Below are 27,772 nucleotides of genomic sequence, written 5' to 3' on the forward strand. Positions count from 1 at the left end.
CGTGGGCCGAGCAATGCGGTTGTTGTCCAACCACTGACATATCTCACCTTTGGTGGAATTTGAGGTTGGACAACGGTTAATAAGATCTCGACAACTGTAATAGGGAGCATTGTCCATAACCACCAAGGATTTATCAGGCAGTGCTAAGAGGAGCTGCTCCTCAACATACGCAGTGAAAACTTGACTATTCATCTCGGTATGGTAGTCTCTGCCATCTGTAGATCTGGATCTGAACACTAGATCACACCCAGGGAGGAAACCTCTGTGGGAGCCTGCACGGAGGACAATCAGGCGCTCCCCTTTACCAGGGGGGATCTTGCACTGTGGCTCTCTGGTATCTGGGTGAGACAATTACCTGGTAAGCCGCTGTGTGGCAGGCGTTCACCCAGGTTTCGTCCAAATAGACAGGCTCATAGCCTTCTTCTCGTTTCTTTTTTATAGTGCGCAAATAATTTATACTCAAACGAATGATATCTGGTCGTTCACACATTGCTAGTTTCAATCCTTTCGTCTTTTTGTACTGATATCGAAATTTGGAAAGGAGTTTACAAATGGTCCATTTGGAAATATCTAAGTCATGCTATGTCAGGAGAATTTGTTTTAGTTTTCGTGTTGAAATAAAATCATTTTCTCGTGTTATCCGCCGAATCACGTCCCTGACAACTTTCTTATCAAAGGAATCTAACTTTAATTTCCTATCCTGTTTTGAGATGCCCCCCTGTGTTTTTATGAGAGTTCAAAATCTTAACTACAGTATGTTTGGGAAGCTGTAACGCATGAATTGTTCTTTTCATGTACTTTGAAATGTCAAAGAAGGGCAAACCTCTTTCACTTTCAGCCTTAAAGTATTCAAATATTTTAACAACAAAACCTTTCGCATCAGCGGAAAGATGCTTGCGCTGAGACATCATGAAGTACAATCTAATGCTAACACTGTATTCGTGGGTGCGTGATTCCCGTGCAACCTTTCGAGTTGATTTGATTGGTTCAACTGTGTCATATGGCCCTGTGACGCAGGGGTAGCATTATGCAGATGGCTGTTACAATGAATGCTTGTTCCACCCGTGACGAACAGGTCTGGTTGTCGATGAAATATAGTGATAGCTAACTAGACAGATTTTTTTATCCAGTTATGTACTCCAACTTTGACGGGAGTAGGTCCAATAGTTTTTCAGATATTGTAGTAAACGTCGGTACCTTAAATTAACTTCCAGACTATAATAGAGGTAGTATTGTTAGCATTATTAACAATGATAATTATTGTTTTTATGTATATATTTTATGTGAGCTTTACCTCACTGGCCATCCATTATTCTTATAAAGCACCCTGAAAATGATTACTTGAACGGAAATAAAAATGTTTGAAAATAAAAAGTTATTCACTATGTACTTGTCATGTTTACAGTCAGGTCTGCTTAGATTAAAACATGTTGAATGTAGAATGTAGAAGACTGTTTCCAAATACTGAATAAAAGATGAGGTTCATCTTGTGCATCTTGGACCTACTTGATACGATGATAGGTACTACTTTGTAAATATGTCATCATGCACAGTTTTGAAATATTGTTCTCAACAACAAAAAATGTCGATGTGATAAAATGTTGATCTATTTTGATATTATGTTTACAAAATATCTTACCAGTTATTCAGCTTAATGTATAGGACTTGAGTTATTTTTCGAATATTGCAATGTAAAAACAAACATATTGGCCAGAGGCCTTTGTAAAACAAAAATTGTTTGACTTTTTATTTTATTTTAGTATACCATTCCAAGACTTAGGTGAAGAGATGCTGAGAATGAGAAACAAGCTGAACTATCTACAGCTGGATGATGTTGTGCAACATCTTAGGTAAGCATTGCTGAGACTGGGAAACAAGCTGAACTAATAACTGAACCTTTAATAGTCAAATGTATAATATCAAAAGTAAATTTTTAAAAGAAATTACAAACTAATGTCTCCACACTTACACATATCTTTTGATCTACTACAGGGAAAATCTAAGTGAAAATATATACATTTTGATTTATGTGCTATAATTTACAACAAATATTAGAAATTTTACTGCAATGAATGAAGCAACAATTGATATTTCAGAATCATTTTTTTCAAACTGTTTTATGTCCCTACTGTTAAACCAGTGTTCATCCTAGTCTTTATACAAAGTGTGTCTATGGCCCACCTGTCTTCAGTTATGTGGGCCATGTAGAAAATATTGTGTCCATGTCAAATTGCTGTGATTTGTTAGCCATACAGTATTTAGTACCAATATTTGAGAGTATGAGTTCACTAACTAACTTTTTTCGTAATCCAATACAGGTAAGGTCAACAATTCACACACAAAGGAAGAAAAAAAAGCAAGACCTGTTCAACACATTTATTGAACAATTAACAACAATTCAAAATGAATTTGTAAAACAAAATATCAATATATAATACCCAATCTCAATGTTCGTTAGGTTTTATCCCAAGGCTAAGGGTTTTAAATGTCATAAAAACCTGAGGGAAAGTGTCTTATCTAACTTATAAACTGAGAAAAGAAACTTATAACAACATTTATCAACATTTTTATGTTTCAAACATTCTTTCCCTGATCCTTAGGAAACAGCCGTAAAATGTCTGTTGCTGGCGTACGGGTACTGGAAAAAGACATTCTGAAACACATTGTGATTACCTCTGTAGCTAACTGGTAAACTCACTGGGCTATAGATACGAAGGTTGCATGTTCGATCCGTTGGAATCATCTTCCTGAGGCGAGGGAGTTAACTGACTTTAAAGTCCAGTTTCCACCCTTGACGAACAAGGCTGGAATTCCTGGGCTCAATCGTAGCGCCACCAGTGGTTATTACAAGTTATGTCCCTTCTAAGCCTCACCTGTGGACAAATCAGATTCCACGTCTCGTATTACTTGCATTTGTTTCAAACAAAATGGTGGCACCCAGTCAAGATGATCTGATCGATAATCAAGATCTATATTTTGATCTTACATAGCGAAGTGCATCAAATCACGTGGGCTCCTTGATCATAAACAAGAATAGTCTTCGAAAATATCTGTTGACAACGGTGCACATGCTTTGCAAATCATGCACTAAACCGAAATCTGCAGAACAGTTTACAAACCGGATTTCAATTTCGTTGCCTGATTATGATTGGACTATGCACAGACACATTAGTCCAGCCAAGATAATAACTCCATAATACCAGCCTATTTTGGGAAGGGTGGAATCTGGACTTTTCTATGGGGTGTTGACCATGGTAGTTGTGACTGCCGACATTCATTCACCTCCATGACCTACGACCTCGGGCTCAGTCATGAGTATCACACCTGTTTAAAATTTTCAGGCATCCATGGCCTCCACAATGACGGTCCCAGTGACGCTGGGCCCATGCCTCTTACAGTGCTTCTACCAGGTTGGCAGCCTCAGGGCTGCATGAAGTACCACCTTCAAGTAGCCCTGGTGGTGATCACTGTCACGAGCAGGCTTTGTTATTTGGCGCTCTCCAACTGTAATTCTGAGTTTTAACACTGGCTCCTTTGTTCAGTGATGCTAAGATCTCCAGTTACACTTGGGATGAGACGCACTCAAGGAATTCAAACATGTGTTTCAGAATTTCTCCCAATGAGCTGGTCGGGCAATTACATGCTGAGACGCTCATTCCTCAAGGAGGGATTCTTTTCGTCGTAAAGGGCTTGGCAGAGGTAAACCACAAGGCTCTTATCAGTCCCACCATGTGGTAAATAGGTTCGGCACTTTATCTAAAAATGCGACAGAAACCTGGGGTCCCGACGAATCAGAATGCTAATCCGTTTGACTGAAGTTCAAATGACAAAGACGTGACAGCCTGTTAAAGAGTCACCAAGCCGAAAGGCTGAAGAGCCCTAGTGTTATCGTTCGATTTAATATTATTATTATTCCGCCGATTTTTGTACCAGAGTTGGCAGAGTAACCACTGACTCGATTATGTTCAGATTTTGTATGTGTATGAAGACTGTTGAATACTAGATTCCGCCAAAATCCCAAGGCCATAGACCCAATGGCCAAGGGCAGATAACTGAAAAACAAGTATTTTTTTAAGATATATTTCGCCTTATTGATCCGCAACCGCTTGTTTGATTACTTTGAAAACTTGCATGTGTCTGCTGCTTTGGGTGCGTGACATTTTTTTCTTTGACTGTGGTCATTGGTCATGTGGTTTGGCAGCCATATTGGATTCAAGGTTTTCACAGGGTTTTTTTGAGTTCCTGTCTTCAAATCCTATTTCCTCTCAACCCACTGCATGAAATGATTTCAAACTTTCTGAGAATTGTCTTCATACATTACACATCAAACTCTGTTAGCCGTTTTTGGATACCTTTTTAAGTGACGGTCCTATTGGATATTGATTTTACTTTAAAGATCATATCTTGTAAGGTTCTCCACCGAAACTATTGAAAGTTGACATGAAGTTAGTCGGACATATGTACATTAACTTTTGTTCTTGGTTGCATGCTAAAAGTAACACCTTTGGTGGTAATATTTGATTAATATTTGGGACACCCCTGGAACACGCCAATTTTGTGCGGCGATTTCCGGTGACTATGTTTTGACAGAGTTGGTAAAAGCAATCCCTTTGAGGATTCGAACATATTTAAGGTCGGAAATGGGTTTAGAACAGACTTGGACACCCCAGCACACGACAATATCGTAGCGGCGATACCCTGCAAGTGGTGCCTACATTTGACTGATTTGGTACAAGGAAACCCTTTAAGGATTCGAACATGGACGTTTGTGCACAGTGTTACTTGGAGCCCACCATTGCTGCTTGGGCTTTAATTTCTAGATTGTTATTGTTTGGTTCTTTTGTGGGTTTGTTTTCTGTTTTAAGTTTATCTTGGAATTTTTGGCTGAAGTTTGTGTTACTTCTAACGGCCGAAAAGTGGTTGGCAAGATTATTTGCGTTTTGGGCAGGGTTGGTTGAGTTGTTAATTTTAGGTTGTTTTTTATGTCGTTTTAAGCCTCTAATGGCGTGGATTTTGCGCCAGACCGTTCTGGCATCTGTACGGTTATTTATACCTTTGCAGAATTTTTTCCAGTCTCTACTTTTGGCTCTTTGGACTAGTTTTTGAACCTGGTGGTTTAGTTCGTGGGCTATGTTTAGATGTTTGTAGTCACGTTTTGCTTTATTGAGGGCTGATTTACGTTTTCGTCTAGTCTGTTCTATTTCCTCATTCCACCATGGTACCGTGGGTTTGCCTGTCTTAGATGTTTTGAAGGGGATGGAGGTTTTGGCTGCGTTTATTATATAGTCTGTTAGGTTTTTACAATAGGTTTCTGGATCATTATTTTCTATTTTAGTAGTATAGGTAATGATGGTTCTGGACCACTTCCACTGGAGCCGGATTCATATACCTATACTGCTACTACAGGTGGCATTTTTTTATGCCAAAATGATTATGTGATTTAATGATAGTCATGAGATTAAGTTAAATTGGCTCTAGCTCACCAATACCTGGGGCCAATCATTGCTTTAGATGAGTCTAAATGGTAATAAAAATATTCATTATTATTTTTATCGATAAAGCGATATTCAACATTTTTATTAAGTTCTTCGTTCATTTTACTAGGAGACCAGACTATATAACTACACTCTTTTTGTAAATTGATAAGAAACAATTGATAACCGTATTTGGTTGGTTTGACATCACTGATATAATAAAAACCTTGTGGTAATTCTCTCCATTGAATAGCTTTCTCCATTATTATATATTTATGTAAGCATTTGTCTAAATGTGATCAAACGATAGTAAACAATCTATTTTTAATCTCCAACCAGTTCTTTGGTTTTGGCACGGAATAATTGACGCGCTTGTTGCCTCCCCTGTTCTATGAACTTTTTTTTCTCGTCTTCGCTAATACCACTGGTCTTACGAGATTTTGATCGAATCTCCTGCTTCATTTCATTGTATTTGGTGAGTTCCGACAGCACTAAGCGAAACTCCTCCTCGGATATCTTACAATCGGCCATTGCTGTCGAAATATGATCCTCAATGCTGTTCAACTTTGCTTCGGCCAGTATCCGAATACTATCGTGTTTTAATGCTTTCTTTTGTAACCTACGAGAAATGAATTTTATCGATATTCCTGCCAGTCCCGAGACTCCAGCGGTTATTTCCATGCCGAGCACGATAGGCGCGGCGATTATAGTTGATAGTAAACCGATACCCGCTACACCGAGTCCCATGCCAGATACTACAAGAGCGGTGTCAACTCCGTCCAGAGCATTCACGGCTCTGCGATACTTTTTATACAATCCAAGTCTCAACTCCCTATCCTTCCCTATTCGATGTTTTATGTCGCTTATTTGATGTAATCGAAATCCATCAACAGTTTCCATCTTTTCAAATGCTTCACCGAGCGCCGGATATAAACTCATAGTGTATATTACGATCATATAATAGTCTTTAATTGGTCTTGCTTAAATGTTTTGAGACTATACATCAATCTTATCAAATGTATATTATACGGCAATAATATCTTAGAAAGAGAAATGCTGTCACTTTTAATAATTTGGACCCCCTCGAGGGTTGCAACGGGCGATGCTCCGATATGAATAATACTGCAACGTTGACGCTCGTGTTTCTTGAGCCATTTAATCGATAGACCTGGTAATATTTCGAAGGCATCTTCCGGTGCATCTCCGAACAAGACTTCAATAATAAGCATAGAAAGATTAGGTATTGCACTCAGGTTAACTTTAATATCTTCGAATTCAGTAACCAAATTTAAAGTAACATTTTTTAAGGCCGGACGACTATATAACATATGACCTGGGTTTTCTGGCAGGGGAGTGACTAGCACACTTTTTCGTTTTGACGGGATATAAGCCGCGAGTACGATGCCACTATTTATTATCTTAGTTAAATTATGTCCCTTACCCATCATCACATAAGGTGGGGTAATGACGATATTCAGTAGCCACTCGATGTTTGCTTCGACCATAGTCCATTTATTATCGTCGTTGCGAGTAATATTGTACGAAGTGTTTTTAAGGAGTCTACTAACATCAACATCGCTTAAATCTCCTAGATTACCCGTGAATGTGACTTCTTTCCGATTGTATACATTATCATGTAAGTGTAAAGCGTATAACTTACCATCGGTACCGGGTTTATCAAATCCTTCTGTGTCTCCGAGATCGGAAAGCGCAATTGTATTACATTGTCTTACTGTTCCAGGGCCTGATGCATCAACCATTATTTTTAATATGGAGTGTTACACTTAAGTATCCTATATGTACAGGTTGGTGTTTTACATCTAATACAGAAATTTTGAGGTCTGAAATAATACCCCGCTTTAATTTTTTATATTGTAATGTCGAGAATGATTCAGTTCTGCCACTATTATATTTTTCATTTTTCACTGGAACACTTCTGAGCAGAGTTGAAGGACTTTCTTGTTGAATATTATCTGTCGTACTGATTTGATCAAGATGGATGCACAACTCTTTATAGGGAACTAACTCAGGTAAATAGAGTCCCTGATCTGATGTCTTGATAACTGCATTTCTCCTCCCCATCCAAGTGTGTATGCTAAGTTCTTGTAAAGCTTTACATCCTTTGTTCCAGCGTTTAAAATCAGTAACCCATTTGACTCATTTTGTGTTAGACTAATTCCATTAGGCTTAAAAAATTCATCATTGAGTGAGCATACGCTGTAATACCCATTAGGTATAATGTATTTTTTACCATTTATTTCTGTCTCATTATTATAACCCCTCGTAGCACTTATATTGGTCCACCTCGGGTAATACGTTACATCACATAGAGCGACTTCGAGTTGTCCATCCGAGTTATCGATAGTACGAAGCAGTTGAATAGACTGACCATTTGTTATTCCTAGGAGTGTAACATACATATGAAATATACACTGATACTATATCATAACTTAAATATGGCATCAACCATTATTTTTAATATGGAGTGTTACACTTAAGTATCCTATATGTACAGGTTGGTGTTTTACATCTAATACAGAAATTTTGAGGTCTGAAATGATACCCCGCTTCAATTTTTTATATTGTAATAACGAGAAAGATTCCGTTCTACCGCTATTATATTTTTCATTTTTTCACTGGAACACTTCTGAGAAGAGTTGAAGGACTTTCTTGCTGAATATTATCCGTCGTGCTTATTTGATCAAGATGAATGAACAACTCTTTATAGGGAACTAAATCGGGTAATGTATTATGTACAAACATTGTTACTCCGCGTGATAATGTTATTTCTTCTCTCAATCCAAGTGTGTATGCTAAGTTCTCACCAATAATTATTTTTGTGTTTCCATTGATGATTTTCAGCATCCCATTCGACTCATTTTGTGTGATACTAAATTTAATAGTATTAAAAAATTCCTGATTAGAATTAAAATATTCATCATTGAGTGAGCTTATGCTGTAATACCCATCAGGTATAGTAATAATTCTATTAATTCTATTTTGGTCATCTATTACAAATATCTCATTATTTCTTCTCGCAGCACTTATATTGGTCCACCGTTGGTAATACGTTACGTCGCATGGAGCTACTTCGAGTTGTCCATCCGAGTTATCGATTGTATGAAGCAGTTGAATAGACTGACCATTTGTTATTCCCGGGAGTGTAACATACATATTAAATATACAATGATACTATATCATAACTTAAATATGAAATCGACTCACAATACTAATCAATCGATTACAGTAACTGCCTCCGGTGCTGAGTTTACCGTTAAATTCCACGATATCTTTGAAAAATACAGTTTCACGGCAACTAACGATAAAATGATTGACGATTGGTTTAACCGTCCGATGCAATTTTGGCAGAATCAGTTAAACTTTGCCGTATGGTGTGCCACAACGGGATGTGGCGTATCTGTTAATGCCCCAGGATTTAAACTATATAAGTCTGTTATATTATTTCACGCGTACTATCAGATTAGACGTATACTTAAAGAAATTAGTGCTCCATTACCGCTGGATCCAGCATGGAATCACGCAAATAATCATTATAATAAGAGGGCCTTCGAACGTATTTGTAATGTATTTAATGTTTCTACGAGTAAAGATTGGTGCATTAAAGGACCTAGTCATGGTCTAGGTATTCCGTACAATGGACAAAGAACTATTAAAGATAAAAGCGATTATTAATTAAACAGGGTGTGATCCCTTCAGGCTTTGCTCTCTCGAGTAAACTGTTTAGAGCAGATCGTATGAACTTTGAGAGTGGCATTCCTTATATTATAACAAAGTTTGTGCATCCAAACGATACAACAGACGCTTGGAATGAATTTCTTAATGATAAAACGGAAAATAATTTTACTAACCCAGGATTTGAAAGAGTTAATGAATCGATAAGAACTTATGTGTGGGCAATTCTCGGAGCGCAATCGCAAACACGAACATCCATTATCGGTACTGGGACGGCGTTCGATGCGCAAAAACAGTTTGTCTCAAACGTGGAGGATGCCATTAATTCACCAGTTGACATACCATCGTCTATAAAGCGTTTTCAAGATGCATTACAGTACGCCCAATCCAAAGTGGACTACGTTTATGCGCCGGGACTATACATGTCTCCGAGTAATATGGAACTTAAGATCGGTCAAGTGATAGGCTATAATAATAAAATTGTTATTGCTACCGACCAACAAAAACCAGATATAAATTCAGATATTAACATCGAATTAATAACGCAAACGATCACGGGCGAAAAGGGAATAGTCAAGCCACAAAAACCACATGTTTCACAACCATCTACTAATGCTCAAACATCTACTAACGCACAAGTACCACCGCATATTGAGGCTAAAAATCAACACCATATCGATGAAAAAACAGCGCTTGTAGTGGGTGGAGTCTCGGTTGGCTTACTCATGATTTGGTGGTTAAATAGTTCTTAGCGAATACGTACAACAGCCCTGCAATTGCTACGATCAGCCCCCACAAGTTTTGACTAAGCCAAGTGGTGGTCTTAGCTAATAAATTCAATAGCCAGGAAACAACACTCCCTATGATACCGGAAAGTGCAGCCGCGGCTTTCTCAGCGAGCTTTCCCAGTGCTGAACCTAATGCTTTTAAATGCTTTTTTATTCACTCTTTTATACCATTTTTATCGCTAGGAGGTGATCCGCCTCCACCTGTACTGCCACCTGTTAACGTGAGAGTCAAAGTCGATATAATAAATCCCAACGCGGTTAAAATACTGGCAATGGTTATTCCCTTTTCTCTGAACAATGTTTTAATTTTATCGGCCAGTGTAGTGTCATCGTTGAGGACTTGATCGATAGTTTCTCGAATACGACTGATTTGCGAACGAAGTGCCTTTCTATTACTGGAAGCAGCTACGAGGCGGGCCGATCTTTCGTCTTCTAAGTTACGCAATCTTTCCGCTACGCGGCGTCTACTGAACTCATCGCCCGCCTGTTCGAGTTTTGTTTTCTCGTAAACTATATGCTTGTCGATTTCGGATATCTTGGCTATATTATTGATGAGTTCTCCCCGCATTGTTCGCATTGCCTTGTCAAGACCTCGTAATTCCCTAATACTAAACTCCGATACCTGTAACGTGGAATTATCGTAATAGGTATCTAAGATTTCTCCGAGTCCGTCTGAGGCCACGTTAGAGGCTTCTTCCAAATCATCTGTGTTACTGAGTTCAGTACGCACACTCCTAAGAACCTTAGTAGTCTTCGCGGAAAGTCGTCGGTAGTCCACAAAACCTAATTTATCACGAACAGTGCTGATGCCGTGTTTAGCAGCTATCGTAGACAAGGCTAGGGGCTTACGAGTACGAGAATGCATAAGATCAATATCCGGAGAGTCACGCAGTCGCAATATTCCTTTACTATCTATCGTAAACTTTGAATAGTCACGGCCTATTGGGGTATCTTCTTTTAAGGCATCGTAATAATCATTGACGGACGATTGTAAAAGTTCATCGTTAAGACTACTAAACCTGGTTTCATCAGTACCCTCTTCAGTTCGATTCGGATCATCAAAGGTACTTAGATCAAAGTCATTAATATCAAAATCAGTCATTTTTAAACATAGGGTACATAATTTCAATATAAACAATGTCTTCGCAATACGGACACAAGTTAAACCCACAACGTAGACTTCGAGATCCATTAGGGGTCAAAGCAATTCGTCAGTCTGTAACTATAACTAATAACCCTAGTACCATCGATCAGAATCAAACGCTTCTGGTTCGCTTTCCTAATCTCGGCGCACACGATGTGTTAGTTCCGGGAACTGTCAGACTAGCATTTACGATTAGTTTGACTTCTACAGACGTTAACAGGGAGCCCGTTCAGAACATAGGTCGTGCTATCGTTAAGAAAATCGCGATTAAAATTAGCGGTAATGAGGTTTTGAGTATCGATGATAGCGATGTATACTATTGTTACATGGATCTCTGGAGAACGGATAAAGAGCGGGAAAACTTACAGTACCAAGGTATTTGTAATAAGAACACATTGAGACTGCGCGTGGGCGCTGAAAATGATGATAGTACCGTCGTAAAAGATAAGGCCGTTGCCGACGCATTAGGAAACAGATTCTATGTTCCCCTAGACTTTGAATTACTAGATTCCCACATGCCCTTTTATCAAGCATCCCTAGGCGATAGGTTAGAATACGAACTCACTTTTAATGACTACGGTAGAGTAATCAGATCTGCTAATGAAGATGCTAGATATTCCATTGACAATATCTCTCTGGAGTACGATATGATAACGGATCCCGAATTAGCCAGACAAATTCGTAACCAGTATACGGGAAGTTTAGCCATTTTGTACGACCGCGTGCTGCGACATCGAAAGATCATGAGGGATAAAAAAGATATGATGTGGAATATCAATCTAAACGTTCCCACGAGGTCGCTGAAGGGTATTTTAATGTTGTTCGAGGACCCCTCCGATGCGTTTAAAAGAAATACCGAGAAGTTCTACAATCCCAAGATTACAAAAGTAGAATTAACTATCGAAGGCATTCCTAATCAACTATATAGCCAAGGAATGCTAGCGTATCACCAGTGGGATGAGATTAAAAAACTTCCTTCTATAAAACGTTCTCCGGAAGTTAACGCGGTCGTGAAAGATCCGTCTCTCGGGAGTGTATCGATGGGTGAATACCTAACCACGAAGTACGTGCTATGGCTCGAAATGCGAACAACGGACAATGACCAACTACACGGCAGTGGGAGGAGAATAGAAAATGCTCGCGAGGGTGCCACCATACAGATAACGAAGCTCCAGAAATCGGCTGGTAAATTAAACATATATTTGTACGTGATTATGGATGCGCAACTTAGTATACAGAATGGGAGATTCGTGCAAGCAATCTATTGATAATCTTTTACCTAAAGATCCGCACTGCGCTATCATATGCGGGCAAACAGGCTGCGGAAAAACAGCTTTTATTCTAGATATTTTAGAAAGTCATTATCGGGACGTTTTCGATCATATCATTATTCTGTGCCCGACTATAAGCGTTAATAAAACATACCTATCGAGAGATTGGGTAATGAATGACGACGGGGTACACAGAGTCGATCCGGGCGATCGTTTACAAGACTGCCTCCGAGTATGTCACGAAAAATACAAAGGAGAATCAACCCTTTTCGTTATAGACGACTGCAGCGCGAGTAAAGAACTAACAAAAAAGAAAGATATGCTTTCGTATTTAGCATTCTCCGGTCGGCATACTCAACATAGCGTTTGGGTACTTACTCAAAAATACAACTCTGTCCTGAAAGATCTGAGAGAGCAGACCAAATGGGTAGCACTGTTTCATTGCAAAGACCGAGATTCATTCGAGGAATGTTTACGCGAAAATGACGTCATTTATACCAAGGGGGAACGAGATAAAGTCAGAAAACAGTTAGCGGCAACGAAGCACTGTAAACTCGTATTAAAAACCGATCAACCAGCTGCTTATGCAATTGCTTAGCAAATTATAGCAAAATTATAGCAAAAATATAGTAAAATTATAGCAAATGTAGCAAAAATGTAACAAAAATGTAGCAAAATGTAGCAAAATGTAGCAAATTGAACATTGAGGTTAATATGACATAAAATGTGGTTCGAAATCCTCATTCTTTCGCAACAGTTCATTATTACGGGTTGTATTGGATATGTCATATTATATTATGTTAGACTTAAATATCTCCTTAGGTATTACATTATGGAATGCGACGAACTCATCGAACAAATGCTCAAAGAATCTGAGCCTGATCAACATGCTGATAAATCTTTAGATAAACATAGAGAAAGACTCGCGGCTTTGGTAGCCGGTGGAAAATGTTCCCAATATTTGGGAGAAAATTATACCATCGAAAAAATTGATAACATGACCGACGAAGAAATTAAAAAACTGTACGCGCGTTACGAGTCTAGACTGGGAGCTACCATGACTAAAACGATAGGGTCTTCTATATTACAACTATACACAGCCGTAGCTAGTACGTTTCTCCCCATCCCGGCAGAACATCGCCTGTATTTATGCGAATCTCTCGAGAAAGACCCATTCATCGAACACGCTATAAGCTCAGTGAGCTGTGAGTTTTATCATAGATTCGGAATGTTCTTAGCTCCGTTCACCACAGCTTTAATAACGGCTAGGTATTGTCAATTTAAACATACGTGTCCACTTAATAATATAAAGAACGAAGTTCAAATTAATAATGGAGACACAGGTGACACCACAGATTGTGAACGAGGAACAACAGATTGTGAACACACAACAGATTGCGGAACAACGAGTGAATGAGGAACCACCAGTGAATGAGGATGCACCACATGTGAATGAGAAAACAAAAAAACAACCCAGAGTGACAAAGAATCCTTTGAAAATAGCTGCAGGAAGAAAGGGAGGGCTGGCGCGCAAAGCGAAATTAATAAATAATTCAAATCCAATTAAAACATGGGCACTAGTAGGAGTTGCTGGTATAGCGGTTGTATAGTTCTTTTATAAGACCGGAGAAGAGAAAACATCACCCCCGCCGCAACAACAAGTTCAATTAGAGGTTAGTCCTCATATAATGCTATAAGAAGCATGACTACTCCAGTTACAGACGGTAAAATGTTGGTAAACGCGACGTATCATTCAGCGGTGGTCACCGGCTTGGCCATTGGCTATGCCCGTATGGCTAAAATGATTACTAAAGCCACACCACCCAAGCTAGATTTTAATGGATATGACATCGGAATGGCCATTCTTGATATTGGATTAGCTATGGCAACGAAGGATATGCTCATCAAACAAGGACTTATCCCGGAAGACATAATGAAGTAATTAAACATTTGAATATTTATATTCATATAAAGATTTGAATATGGCAACAATTGCGATGATGGTCGGTGGAGCTGTTGTTAATGCTCTAGCTTTTTCGGGGAGTAATTATTTATTTTCCAGTATGAGGGAATCAAATGCTAAAGAAGTTGAAGAGGAGCGTAAACGACATAACGAAGCTTTAGAACAATACCAAGCAGCCCAGTTACAATATACGCAGCAGAGAATGAAGAGATTAGACTTTATTCATGAACAACTGATTAAGGAAGGACATTCAATTCAAACGTTTAAGGATGTTGAATCTGCCATGCACGAATACTACCTCATTTTTGGGAAAAAACTAGACCCAATACCGAGACCAACAATGAGTCAGTTTTATACACCGTCAGAGGAACAAAAGAACCGAGAGGTCACATTTATTATTATTGGATTGACTTCTCTATTGATTTTCAGCTATACCATGCATAAGTCAGAGTGACCTAGTTTAGAGCGATCTATAAATAGCCTAATCAATATCTCACAGTGTAGCTGTGATTTGCATTTAGACAAATGATATGATAGATGTATATACCATGAATAACTGCAAGTTTACACTCATGGGTAAGACTACTCTTTGTAACCGACGCTGTGTTGATTTTTACTGCGGTATACATAATTATTACATCAGGCGCGGACACATAAACTATACGTGTTCTGAATGCGGGATAGGGGTCAAAGGTCGTTATTGTTTATGCAAGAAACACGGTGCTGATAGGGTCAGGAACCAGATTATTTATGCTAGGAAGAGAGATTACATCAATGAGAGGAATAGGTTGGGGAGAATATGTATTTAGATATATGAAAACAACCAATTAGACATTTGTCTCATTTTGCATATACCATTCAACCACAATGGTTTTTGTCAGAGAATTAAAAGCTATGGCAAAGCAAAGTGGACTGCGTGGATATTCTCGTATGAGAAAAGCTGAATTGATGGATTTACTCGGTTTGGAATACAACAGACCCCAGACTGTTAGAGAACTCAAAGTTCGAGCGAGAAACAGTGGGCTGAGAGGTTATTCTAGAATGAGAAGAGCTGAATTGATTGCTTTACTAGATAATAATCAACCTAATGATAATGATGATAGTGATAATGATGATAATGTTGATAATCAACATAATAATGATGTTGAGAATAAACAACAAGAATTAATATTTGTACCCACATCCACCGGCGTTGTTAAATATCTAAGAGGTTGGAAGATGGATATTAATTCCAACATGGATGTTAACGATATTAAGCCCATCATATCGAGTAAAATTAATGAGGAATTAGATGATTTACATAGTATAAAATACCAGCTGACGATTAAAATGACATTGAGTAAAAGTAACACAGACGATAGCACCCATTATACCGAACCATATTTCCGTAGCAATCAAGAAGTTATAACCGAATCCGATACTATAAACGCATCCTTAGATACATCAATTCAGAGGATACAGGAAACTTTAGAACGCTGGACTAATAGAGGTTCGGGTTGGGGTGTGGATAAAATCGATAGTTTATATTTAGATATAGCGAATTATATGCCCTTCAAAGGTGGATCTTATATAGATTTACCCCCGTATTATAAGAAGAAAAAAGCCATAATTAACGTAAAAAATAAATGCGATGACTGTTTAAGAATGATGATAAGATCTGCATTGTTCCCCGTAGACAAGCATCCGGATAGACCTTCTAGCTATCCCCAAAACGATGGACTCAACTTCGATGGTATAGACGAACCTACACCAATATCACAAATTGATAAGGTGGAAAAGCAAAATAATTTAGCTATAAATGTTTTCGGACATTCTAAAGGAATTGTTGTACACAGGATAAGCTCCGCTCCGGAAAATATCCCCAGAATCAATTCATTTCTGATCGAAAAAGATGGTAAATATCATTATACGTGGATAAAGAGTTTAAACAGGCTATTATACGATCAAACAAAACATGCTTGAAAGAAATATTTCTGTGAAAGATGCCTACATGGGTACAGCAGACAAGATCTATTAGAAGCGCATAAAGAAGACTGTAGAGGTGTTGGACAGAATGCTATCAGGATCGATATGCCTAAAGAGAGAAAAAATATATTAAAATTTGAACATTATTGTAATCAAATGCCAGTACCGTACGTAATTTACGCAGACTTCGAAGCGCTTATCAAACCCATAGAAAATACCAACCATAATAATCAAGATAGTAGTTTTACGTACAAAACTCAAGAACATATTCCTTGTGGGTTTGGATATATAGTTGTAAGGTATGATGGGAAAACAAACACTCCCGTGATTTACAGAGGACCTGATGCAGCGGGAAAGTTCCTAGAATATCTACAAAATGAAGAGAGAATAATCAGGGAAAAATTATCGTGTAAGAAACCCATGAGTATGACGAGGGATGATTGGAGGGCCCATAAGAAGTCAACGAGTTGTCACGTTTGTAATAAACCCCTGGATGGGGATTCCGTAAGAGATCATTGTCACATCACGGGTAATTATCGGGGAGCCGCTCATAACGAGTGTAACTTGAAACTAAAAATGAATTCTCAAACAATACCCATCCCCGTTGTGTTTCATAACCTTAGGGGATACGATTCACATCTCATTATGCAAGCTATCTCAAAGACCGACGGCGGTTTAACGTGCATTCCTAATAATATGGAAAAATACATATCGTTCTCGTTGACTAAACCTATACATTATAGGGACAAGGATGGGAAATCTAGAACAAAGCAAAGTAATGGGCTTAGATTCATAGACTCCGTACAGTTTCTGTTATCTTCCCTGGACAATTTAGCTAATGCGAACAATCCCGATGACTTCGCGATAACAAATCAATATACCGATAAGATAACTCGTCATTTGTTGCTGAGAAAAGGTGTATATCCTTACAAATATATGGATGATTGGTCTAGATTCGAAGAAACTGAATTACCACCCCTCGAATCATTCTATAGTAACTTAACAGAATCTAGAATAACAGATGCCGATTATGAACACGCTCTGACGGTCTGGGATAAATTAGGTTGTAAGAATTTAGGCGATTATCACGATCTGTACTTAAAAACCGATGTACTGTTACTCGCCGATATATTCGAGATATTTAGAAAGACGTGTTTAAAACAATATGGCTTGGACCCGGCATGGTACTATTCCAGTCCCGGACTATCGTGGGATGCATTGTTGAAGAAGACCGGCGTAGAACTAAAACTACTCACAGATTACGATATGCACTTGTTTATTGAGAAAGGATTAAGAGGGGGTATATCGATGGCAGCGAAAAGGTATTCTAAGGCTAATAATAAATTAGTGGAAGGATACGATCTGAGTAAACCCGACACGCACATATTATATCTCGACGCTAACAATTTGTACGGATGGTCTATGAGTCAACCTTTACCCACGGGTGGTTTTGAATGGGTCGATGATATCAATGTGAATAATATCAATAATATCAATGTGAATAAAGGGTACATACTAGAAGTTGACTTGGAATATCCAAGTTCGTTACTTTTAAGATCATAACAGTTATCCGCTAGCTCCCGAAAGATTAATGGTTAATAAAGATTGGATGTCGGAATATCAACGCTCCTTGATGGGTAATAGTAAGGTTAGCTAATGTAGAAAAACTCGTACCAAATTTGATGGATAAAACAAAATATATAGTTCACTACAGAAATCTCCAGTTGTATCTATCGTTAGGTATGAAACTTAAGAAAATACACAGAGTTCTAAAGTTCGATCAAAGCCCTTGGATGGAGCCCTATATAAGGTTGAACACAGATTTAAGAAAGATAGCTACCAGCGATTTCGAAAAGAATCTGTATAAGCTCATGAATAACTCAGTATTTGGTAAAACTATGGAGAATCTAAGGAAGCGTGTTGATGTTAAATTAGTCAGATCTAATGAGGAAGAAAGACTCAGGAAACTTATAGCCAGTCCGGCTTTTAACAGAAGCAAGATATTCGATAATGACTTAGCCGCGTTGCATATGCAGAAGAGTAATATAAAATTCAACAGACCGGTGTACGTCGGTATGAGTATTCTCGACTTGTCAAAACACTTAATGTATGACTTTTATTACAACGAACTTAAGAAGCAATACGGCGATAGATGCGAGGTGTTATATACCGACACAGATTCTTTGTTGATGGAAATACAAACCGAGGATGTGTATAAAGATATGGCAGAAAAAATAGATATGTACGACACGAGCGATTATCCTAAAGATAATCCACTGCACAGCGTTGTAAATAAAAAGGTGTTAGGTAAGATGAAGGATGAATGTGCTGGGACCCCTATAGCGGAGTATGTAGGATTAAGACCTAAGATGTATTCTATAAAGAAGTCCGATAATGGAGAGATAAGAAAAGCCAAGGGCGTTAAGAAGTATGTTGTAAAAAAGCATATCAAACACGAACAGTATTATAGAATCATTATTTAACGGTAGAACGTTCAAACACGAGATGAACTCTTTAAGAAGTTACAATCATAGGATATATGGATTAAGAATGAACAAGACATCATTATCCCCCTTAGATACAAAGAGATGGATTGATAATGATGGTGTAAATACCTATGCTTATGGTTATGGTGGTAATACCGTAACGTCGGGAACTATGAACAACTCTTCTCGTACAAATGCCCTACCCGGTCCATCTTGAAGATAATAAAGAATAGGCTCTCCTTCTTTCGAAACCAATCGACTAATGTTATACGTCTTAAGGGACCATATGGGATCGGTTGCGCGACGTAGGCCTCCTTCGAGTTCACCTGCCTGGTATAAATATCTTACCCTTACTCTATCCGGAAGTTTTCATTCTTTGCCTCTCCTCGGTGCTGAAGATTCGGAAGTCACGGATTTCATTTTAATAGCATCAGATGGTTTCTTCCCTATTAATCTTGTTACTTCATTATTCAGCGCTGATACAACGGCTGATAATCGTGTCACCCATTCGGTTGATCTCAATCGCTCGGATTTCATTTCGATCCCATACTGATAGCCAAACAAACGTTCCGCTAATGTCCGGTTAAATCTTTCGACGATAGCTTGACTGCGGTGGGCCTCTCTTTCACCACGGACGATTTCGACATCGTGCTTTGTTAACAGTTTAGTTACTGATCCCATAAACTCGCGACCGGGATCTACTTGAAATAGCTTACGCCATTTTAGTGGTCCGCGTTTATATATGCGACTCAGTGCATTAGCTACCTCTGTTGATTCTTTCGAGGTTAATGGCTCAGCCTCTTTGTATCGACTAGCCACATCCACTACTGTTAAAGCGTATTTATACGTTTTGCGTTTTACCTTATCGTGGGGAAGAAACAAGAGGTCAGCCTGATGAACTTCATTCGTTGTAAAAATATCAAACTTCTTCCTCGGTATATAACGCGGTGCCGGTAAATATATCTGCCACATCGCTGGTTTCTTTAACCAATCCTTGGCCACATCTTTAGATACCTTAGCCTCGTGGGCTATAGTAAATTTTATTCATTATTAATTAATATTGATATTTCTTTTAAAACGACTTTCGTTGAATCGCATCATCATTTTTATACTAATAGAAGCAATGATTGGCCCCAGGTATTGGTGAGCTAGAGCCAATTTAACTTAATCTCATGACTATCATTAAATCGCATAATCATTTCGGCATAAAAAATGCCACCTGTAGTAGTAGTATAGGTATATGAATCCGGCTCCAGTGGAAGTGGTCCAGAACCATCATTACCTATACTACTATTTTGTTTAAGTTAGCTTCGTTGCAGATATCTTGGAATTGGTCCCAGTTAGCTTTATTGTAATGGAATTTTGGTTCTTGGTTTTCTGTTTGGATTGGTACGTTTGAATTTCCTATGGTTATGTTTATGGGGAAGTGGTCACTACCTAGCGGGACTTCCCATTGAGTACTTTGAGCTAGATCTGCGGTGCATATGGTTAGGTCGATAGCCGACATTTTTTGGTTTATCTTATCGTACCTTGTGGGTTGGTTGCTATTTAGGAGTACTAGGTCGTTTGTTTCTATCCATTCGGAGATTAACTTGCCATGATTATCTATTTTATCATCTATGCTCCATGTAGGATGGTGAGCGTTAAAGTCTCCTAGAAATATAGTAGATTTATCGCTTAGTAGTTTGTTTAGATCCTCAGGTTGGACTTTTTGTTCCCCCCAGTGGTAAATATTTATGATGTTTATGTTTCGGTTATTTAATGTGATTTTAATGCCGTTGGCTTCTAGGTTTGGCCTGTCTATTTTTATTTCTTCATAATTTATATCTTCCCTGATAAATATGATTAGTCCTCCTGCAGCTCTTCTTGTTTTCTGTTTAGCTCTGTCAGTTCTAACTGAGTTGTAGTTAGGTAGTGTGAATTTGGATTTTTTTGAGAATTTGGTTTCCTGTATACAAGCAATGTGAGGGCCTTTATTTAGTTTAAATTTAGTTTTTAGTTCATGGCCGTGGGAGGTGAATCCATTGGCGTTCCACTGAAAAATATTTAGTCCTTCCATTATTGGGTTCGGGTGATTGGTGATTTAGTTTTTAGTTTTTATTTTATTCGGTGACTTCTTTTAGATGGAGGTTAAAGAGGAAGAAGGGAAGATTGGTTAATTTTAGATTGAAAGCTACTTTGTGGAAGGATTTCATGCTAGCTTTTGGTGAGTTTTGACTATGCATGTATGCTAGGAGTAAGGTGAGGTTATTTAGGTTTTTGGTGTTGGCTGGTTAGGGAGTTTGGTTTGTTTTAGTTGGAGTAGTGTCTATTGTTTCCTCAGTAGTGGAGAAATCTTCGTCATCAGTTAGTTTAGGTTTAGCTGTTTGAGTTTCCACAGGGGAGGCATGTGATGTGGAGGGTTGTGTAGGTGTTTGCGGGATGGGTGTAGCTGTGGATTTCTTAGTGTTTGTGTTTTGTTGTTGTGCATGCTTGTGGGGGAGTGTTGTTGCCATGTGGGCTGTAGGGTGCTTGGATGAGGGTCGTGTAGTGGCGGTCGTTTTGTGGTTTGTTTTGCATGTTGGGGTTGATGTTTTGGCTATGTGAGATGTGGGAGGGTTCGTGGTTGGTTGAGTGGCTGCTTGTGTGTGTGAGGTGGGTACGGTTTCTCGGTAGGGGCCCCAGACAGAGCTGTCTGTTATGGGTGTGGTGTTTGTTTGTGGGATGGTGTTTGGGTGTGGTGTGGGGAGGACTGGTTTGGATGTGGGTGTGCCAAATTTTCGTGTTTGGATTTTAGCCATGTCTATGTTTATGTGTTTGTTGGCCTGCTGGGTGAGTGTGTGGGCATTGGTTTGAAAGTGAAGTGTGTTGGATGGATTTGCAGTGGATGCACCAGGGTGTGCATGTGCCTGGGAAGTCTGTTTGTGCGCATTTTTTACATTTAGTGCATTGGGAGGCAGTGTGGTTGTATTTGAGGCACTTTGAACATTGTTTAACCTGCTTTATATAGGGTTTGACTTCTAAGTTGGTGTGGGCTCCGAAGGATATGTGTTTGGGGGCTTCAGGGAATTTAGCAGGTTTTTTTAAGTTGATTATGACAATGGAGGTTGGGACCATTTTTCCGTTACTAGTTGAGGTTATTCTAAGCGTGCTGGTGATTAGGGGTTCAGGGTTTTGGTCTTGGTTTATGTTAGCTTCTAGAGAGTATAATTGTAAGTCCTCAGTTGTTTCCCTTGGGTTAACCCTAATTACGCCTCGTGTGTATTGTTGCCCATTGGTGTTTGTTTGATTACCGTGACGTGGAATATTTCAGTTATTTTATTTGCTGCGTTGTAAGATTCTCGGTTAGGGAAGATTATCTGGTATCCTTTGTTGGCTTTTTTAATATTGTTGTAATTTATTTTTTCTCTTTTAAACCAAAGTCCTATTTTATCTGCCGAAAGTTCTAGTGAGAGAGTAGTGCCTGAGCCTGCTGAGAAGAAGTAGAGGGCGAAGGTGGTGATGTAGGCGGCCGGAGAGGGTATGGGCGATGGAGGTGGAGTGGAGGTGTCAAGTTTGCACTTTTTAGTGTTTGCGTTATGAGGTGGCGAGTCGGCTGGTTTGGTGGGGGTGGTATGTACCGTGTTTTCGCCATACTCGGTAGGGACGATGTTTTGAAGTGACCTCCCGGTAGTGTTGTGTGCTTCCGCGGGCGTTGGTGAATCAGGAGCTGGGATGTTTGCAAGTGTGTCTCTGCGGATGTCAGTCATGTTGTTTTGGGTGTTTGAGTTGGAGTGTTTGTAGGCGTGAGTTGTAGTGAGTGGTAATCGGGTGGAAGCTGGGAGGGTTGTTTTGGGAGGTGAGTATATTACAGCGGGGTTTGTTGGTTTATGAGGATGAGTTGAGTTTAGGTGGTAGAGGTGGGCTTGGGTATTAAGTTTAGGTGTTGTTTTGCAGTTTTGTGTTGTGTAGAGGGTGTTGTTTTTAGAGGTTTTAACTTATTTGAAAGGTGGCTTGGGTGTGAGTGTTGTTTGTGTGGAGTAAGCTTTGTATGGAAGGATGGATGAGTGAGATATTTAGTCGAAGGCGTGGAGGTATGTATTTAAAGAGGTGAGTGGTGGGCGTGGGTGGTGAGTCGGAAAGAGTGTGAGTTGTGTTTAGGAAATGGGGGGATTAGGTGTTTGTTGTCTTTAGGAGTTGGGACAAAGGTTGTGTTTGAGCGGTATTATAGAGGTGAGTGGTGGGCGTGGGTGGTGAGTAGAAATGAGTGCGAGTTGTGTTAAGGAGATGTTGAGTTTGAGGTGAAAGGGTGTGTTAGAGTGTTGTTGTTTTTAAAGATTTAGGGGTTTTGTGATTAATTTGGTGAGAGTGATTTTAAGAGTATGTGAATAAGGATGAAAGGATAACATGATAATTACCGATGGTGGAGCTTTCCTTGGCTGGCTATCAGGCAATGCTCTGTGCTGGCTTGGGAGGTGTTGCTCGCTTGGAGTACAAACTGCAACTGAGGAGTGTAGTACTTACTTACTTTGGAGATTTAACGTGCGCTTTCCGACAGATGCGTATTTCGCACACGTGCCCGGCCAGGCCATTTAATGTGTTTCTGAAAGGGGCGAAAGTGGTCTGTGCAACCCAAGAGGGGGCTTTAGGGGTTGCTTATATAGAATTTGTGAATTTTGAGATTTAGAATAGACGCCGATGGGGTTAGGGAGGAGAACTAAGAGAGCTGGGTATGGTGGATGTTTGTTTGTTTATGTGATTTTGATTTGGTAGGTTATTGTGTTTTTAGATGCGTTTTATTAGTTCCTTTTTTATTAAGAATACGCCGAAGGCCTTGAAGTTTTCTAGTTTATTTTGTTGGTTTAGTATTGCTTCTAGAGTGAGAGCCTTGTTTAGATTGAGGGTGGTTTGTAATGCGGTTCGATGTGCTATGTAGTGTGTGCAGTGGATGAGTGCGTGTTCTGGGGTTTCTGGTTGTTTGCAGTGTGGGCAGTTACCTGTAGTGTGTTTTTTTATTTTTTTTAGGTGGTTATTTAGGTTGGTGGGTCCTGTTTGGAGTTTAGTGATTACTCTGTCGATTGTTTTTGATCGATGGAGAATGTTTGGTTTGGTTAGTGGTTTCCTGAGCACTTTATTTGGCTATTTGAGTTTAGATATAGGTTATCCCATTTTTTGGTGATTGTTTGCTTGTTTACACTTTTAATTTCTGATTTTGAGATGGGTAAGTTTAAGCTTTTTTCAGGGATTTTGAGGGATAGTTTAGCTGCTTTATTGGCGTTTTCATTACCGTATATTCCTATGTGGGCGGGTATCCACAAGAAGGTTATTTGTTTGCCTGCCTTAGTTAGGTCGTTGGAGCTTTTAAGTATTTGATTTATTAATTTAGGTCGGTTTTTGGCATTTTTGTTTTGGAGGGCTTGCAGTCCACTTAGGGAGTCGGTAAGTATTAGGATTTTTTTGTGGTTTTTGGATTCTTGATTATGGAGGGCTGAGGCCATGCCCATTAGTTCTGCCGTGAATATTGATTGGTTGTTTGGGAGTCGGAAGGATTGTGTGGTTTTAGTTGGTTGTGTAGTATGGACTCCGAAACCTGTGTGTTTGGAGGTCGGATCTGAGGATCCGTCCGTGTAAATGTGACACCAATTTGGCCAATTTTCGTGTATGTATGCTAGTGTGGTAGTTTTAGCTATGTTTGATTCGGTTTGTTTATTTATTTGGCTAGCTAGTGTTGTGTCTATTTTTGGTATTTTAATTGGAGTGTAGTTGACAAGTATGTATATTAGTAGGAGGCAATGTTTATACAGTAGAGTAGATATTGTTATACTGGAGTAGAGAAGCCTGTTATGTACACACAAGGGTAGTGATGACAATCATAGGTGAAGTCAGTGACATAAACAAAGGATGAAGCCAGTAATATCAACAACAGGATTATGGCTGAATGGGGTCCTTGATGAGTTGATGGTAGCTCGGGGGGTATGTAATAGCCTTGGTCACGGTTGATTGACAACTGGAGTCTTTTGATGTTGATTGCTTCTCGTAGTTTCCTGATTTTGAAGTCTTTGAGGTTTTACTGGTCCGTTTTGACGAAATTGGTGGGTCCCGGAGCATCCATGTGTGTTCTCAACCCATTTAAATCCTCGTCCAAAATTGTGTTCAATCCAGTTTTCAAAATTATAAATTCTTCAGTGTTTGAACTTAATTTTTTTCAGATTTTAAAATCAAATATTGCAACAAAGCAATGATACTCTAAGCATGCAACCAAGAACAAAACATGAGGTACATATGATAAAAAAAACTTGATGTAAAATTTCAATAGTTTCTGTGAAGAACCTTACAAGATATAATCTTTAAATAAACTCTCTGCGGAAACAATGATCAAAATCAAAATCAAATATGGCCGCAACTAATAACTATCCCATAAAGGATATCAATGTTTGATGTGTTATGTACGGAGACAAATCTCAGAAAGTTTCATGAAGTGGACTCAGAGTCGTATGCTTTTGAAGACATGTGTACCCAAAACATACTGTGAAAACCCTGAATCCAATATGGCTGCCAAACCACATGACCAATGGCCAAAATTAAAGTTAAAGAACAAAAGATGTCAAGCACCTAAAGCAGCAGGCACATGTAGAGTGTGAAAGTAATCGGAGTAGCGGTTTCCGAGCAACGGGGCAAAATACATCTCATGCCAATAAGTCATTTAGTTCCAGTCAACTTGAATCCACTTTATAAATGCAGTGCACATAAGTGTGCAATTGTGTAATTTATAACGTGATATGTCATTAGTCCATTTTGACAAAATTGCCGGGAGCCAGAGTATTCTTGGGTCTTCTGAACCCATTCCAGTCCTTGTTCATATTCAAATTCTCAAATGGTTTCTTTGTACCAATGCCCTCAAAAGTTAGACACCGCTACGTAATTGGTGTGTGCAGGGGTGTCCCAGAGCCCTAATAATAAATCGAACGATTACAATAGGACAATATGATTACAATAATAATCTACACGTTCCCACTCTGCATACACACACAAAATGTGGTCGAAATCGGACATCCATTTCACACGCCGTCCATGTTCGAATCTGCATATGGTTTGCTTGTACCAATGCCGTCAAAAGTAAGGAAACGCTTGCGAGACATCGCCCCTACGACATTGACGTGTCCCAGAACGTCCCGGGATGTTCTGAACCCATTTCAGACGCCGTCCATAATCGAATCCGCAAATGGTTTGCTTTTACCAATGCCGTCAAATGCAAGGAACCGCTTGCGAGACATTACCACATGTGTCCCTATGAATTTTTAACCTACGTTTGACTTCGACCATGTTCAAATCCTCAAATGGTTTGCTTGTACCAACGCCGTCAAAAGACAGTCACTGCTTGCAGAACATATGTTATGAAATTGGCGTGTGCTAGAGTGTCAGAGGGCTTTATAACTCATTTCCGACCTCGACCATGTTTAAATCCTTACATGGTTTGCTTGTGCCAATGCGTCTAATGTAAGCAGCGCTTGCGGGACATCGCCGCTATGAAATTGATGGTTCTGGGGTATACCCTTTATCTTCTAAACGCATTTCTGACTTCGACCATGTTCAAATCCTAAAATGGTTCCCTTGTACCAACGCCGTCAAATGTAGGCAACGGTTGCGGACATTGCCGCTATGACATTCGCATGTGCCGGGTGTCAAAGGCTGTTCTTAACCTATCTACGACCTCGAATCCTCATGTTCGAATCCTAAAAGGGTTTGCTTGTACCAACTCTGTCAAAAGATAGTCACCGTTTGCAGGACATCACCGCTCTGAAATTGAGTGTGCCAAACCAGAGTGTTCTAAACCCATTTCTGACCTAGACAATGTTCGAATCCTCAAATGGTTTGTTTGTACCAACGTCTTAAAACATAGTAACCGCAGGCAGGCTGGACATGGCCGCAAGAAATTGGCCTGTTCTAGGGGTGTCGGGCGGCACGGGTGGCCCAGCCGTCAAAAGTAAGGTACGCTAGCATTTGGCAATTGGGAAATAAAGTAGCAAGTCAGGGAGCCTGAGCACCCGATCCCGATAATCTCCCCTCAAGACAAGCATTGGCTGCTGAAGACCAATTCTAACCCTCATCTTCAAGGGTAGTCGACAGTCAAAGGGAGATAATCCTACCTAGATTTTACGAGGCTTCATTCTTAGTATTTTGAAATCAAAAATCAAATATTACCACCAAGCAGTGTTACTTTTAGCATGCAACCAAGAACACATATGTGCAACTAACTTCATGCAAACTTTCAATAGTTTCTTTAAAGAACCTTACAAGATATGATCAAAGATAGCCAATGACAGCTATTAAAGTATCGATTTGTTGTGTGAGGAGACAATTCTCAGAAAGTTTGGAAGAATTTCATTCAGTGGTTTCAGAGTGCTTTATGCTTTTGAAGACACGTACCCCAAAAACACTGTGAAAATCTTGAATTCAATATGGCTGCCAAACCATGTGACTAATGGCTAAGTCAAAGAACAAAAAATGTCAGGCACCTAAAGCAGCAGACACATGCCAATTTTCAAAGTAATCAGACAACTTAAATCTTCAAAAAATACTTGTTTTTTGGTTATCTGCCCTTGGTCGTTGGGCCTAAGGCCTTGGGATTTTTGTGGTATTTGCTTCAGGACATTGGGAATCTTTGTGGTAATTTTGAAGAGATTCTGAGCTGTAGTTCTTGAGTTATGATTGGAACAAAAAACGCCGGAATATTAATAATAATAAATATAGCTGCAAGCAGCGATGGCGGGCTCCCTATCGTAATAAGCAGCGGCGGATCCTGTTCTCCATTCATAGAAGTCCTTTTACAAAATCGCACTTTGGTTATACAGTGTACTAAAAACCATTTAAACTGAGTTCTTAATGACCCAAATTTATTACCATTAAGGCATTTTCTCCTGTTGTTATATAAGTGCATTCTGATATGAGGAGGGATATGTGCACTACTGTGTACGACTATAATATGTTCTGGATTATCAATAGGATATTTCACCGGTCTGTTTTGACCAA

General features: G+C 39.3%; 1 protein-coding gene across 2 annotated transcripts in view; it reads left to right on the forward strand.

Annotated features, from left to right (window-relative positions):
- Nucleotides 1-27,772, forward strand: part of LOC124121654 (coiled-coil domain-containing protein 24-like) — a 370,739-nt gene that overhangs the window by 282,675 nt on the left and 60,292 nt on the right. For both annotated transcript variants that reach the window (XM_046484687.1, XM_046484688.1), the window contains exon 6: nt 1,761-1,850. In XM_046484687.1, the coding sequence (XP_046340643.1) occupies nt 1,761-1,850 (90 nt within the window). The remainder of the gene's footprint in view (nt 1-1,760; nt 1,851-27,772) is intronic.

Source organism: Haliotis rufescens, unplaced genomic scaffold (assembly GCF_023055435.1).
Source record: "Haliotis rufescens isolate VD_foot unplaced genomic scaffold, xgHalRufe1.0.p SCAF_2, whole genome shotgun sequence".
In the NCBI taxonomy this organism is placed as follows: Eukaryota; Metazoa; Mollusca; class Gastropoda; order Lepetellida; family Haliotidae; genus Haliotis; species Haliotis rufescens.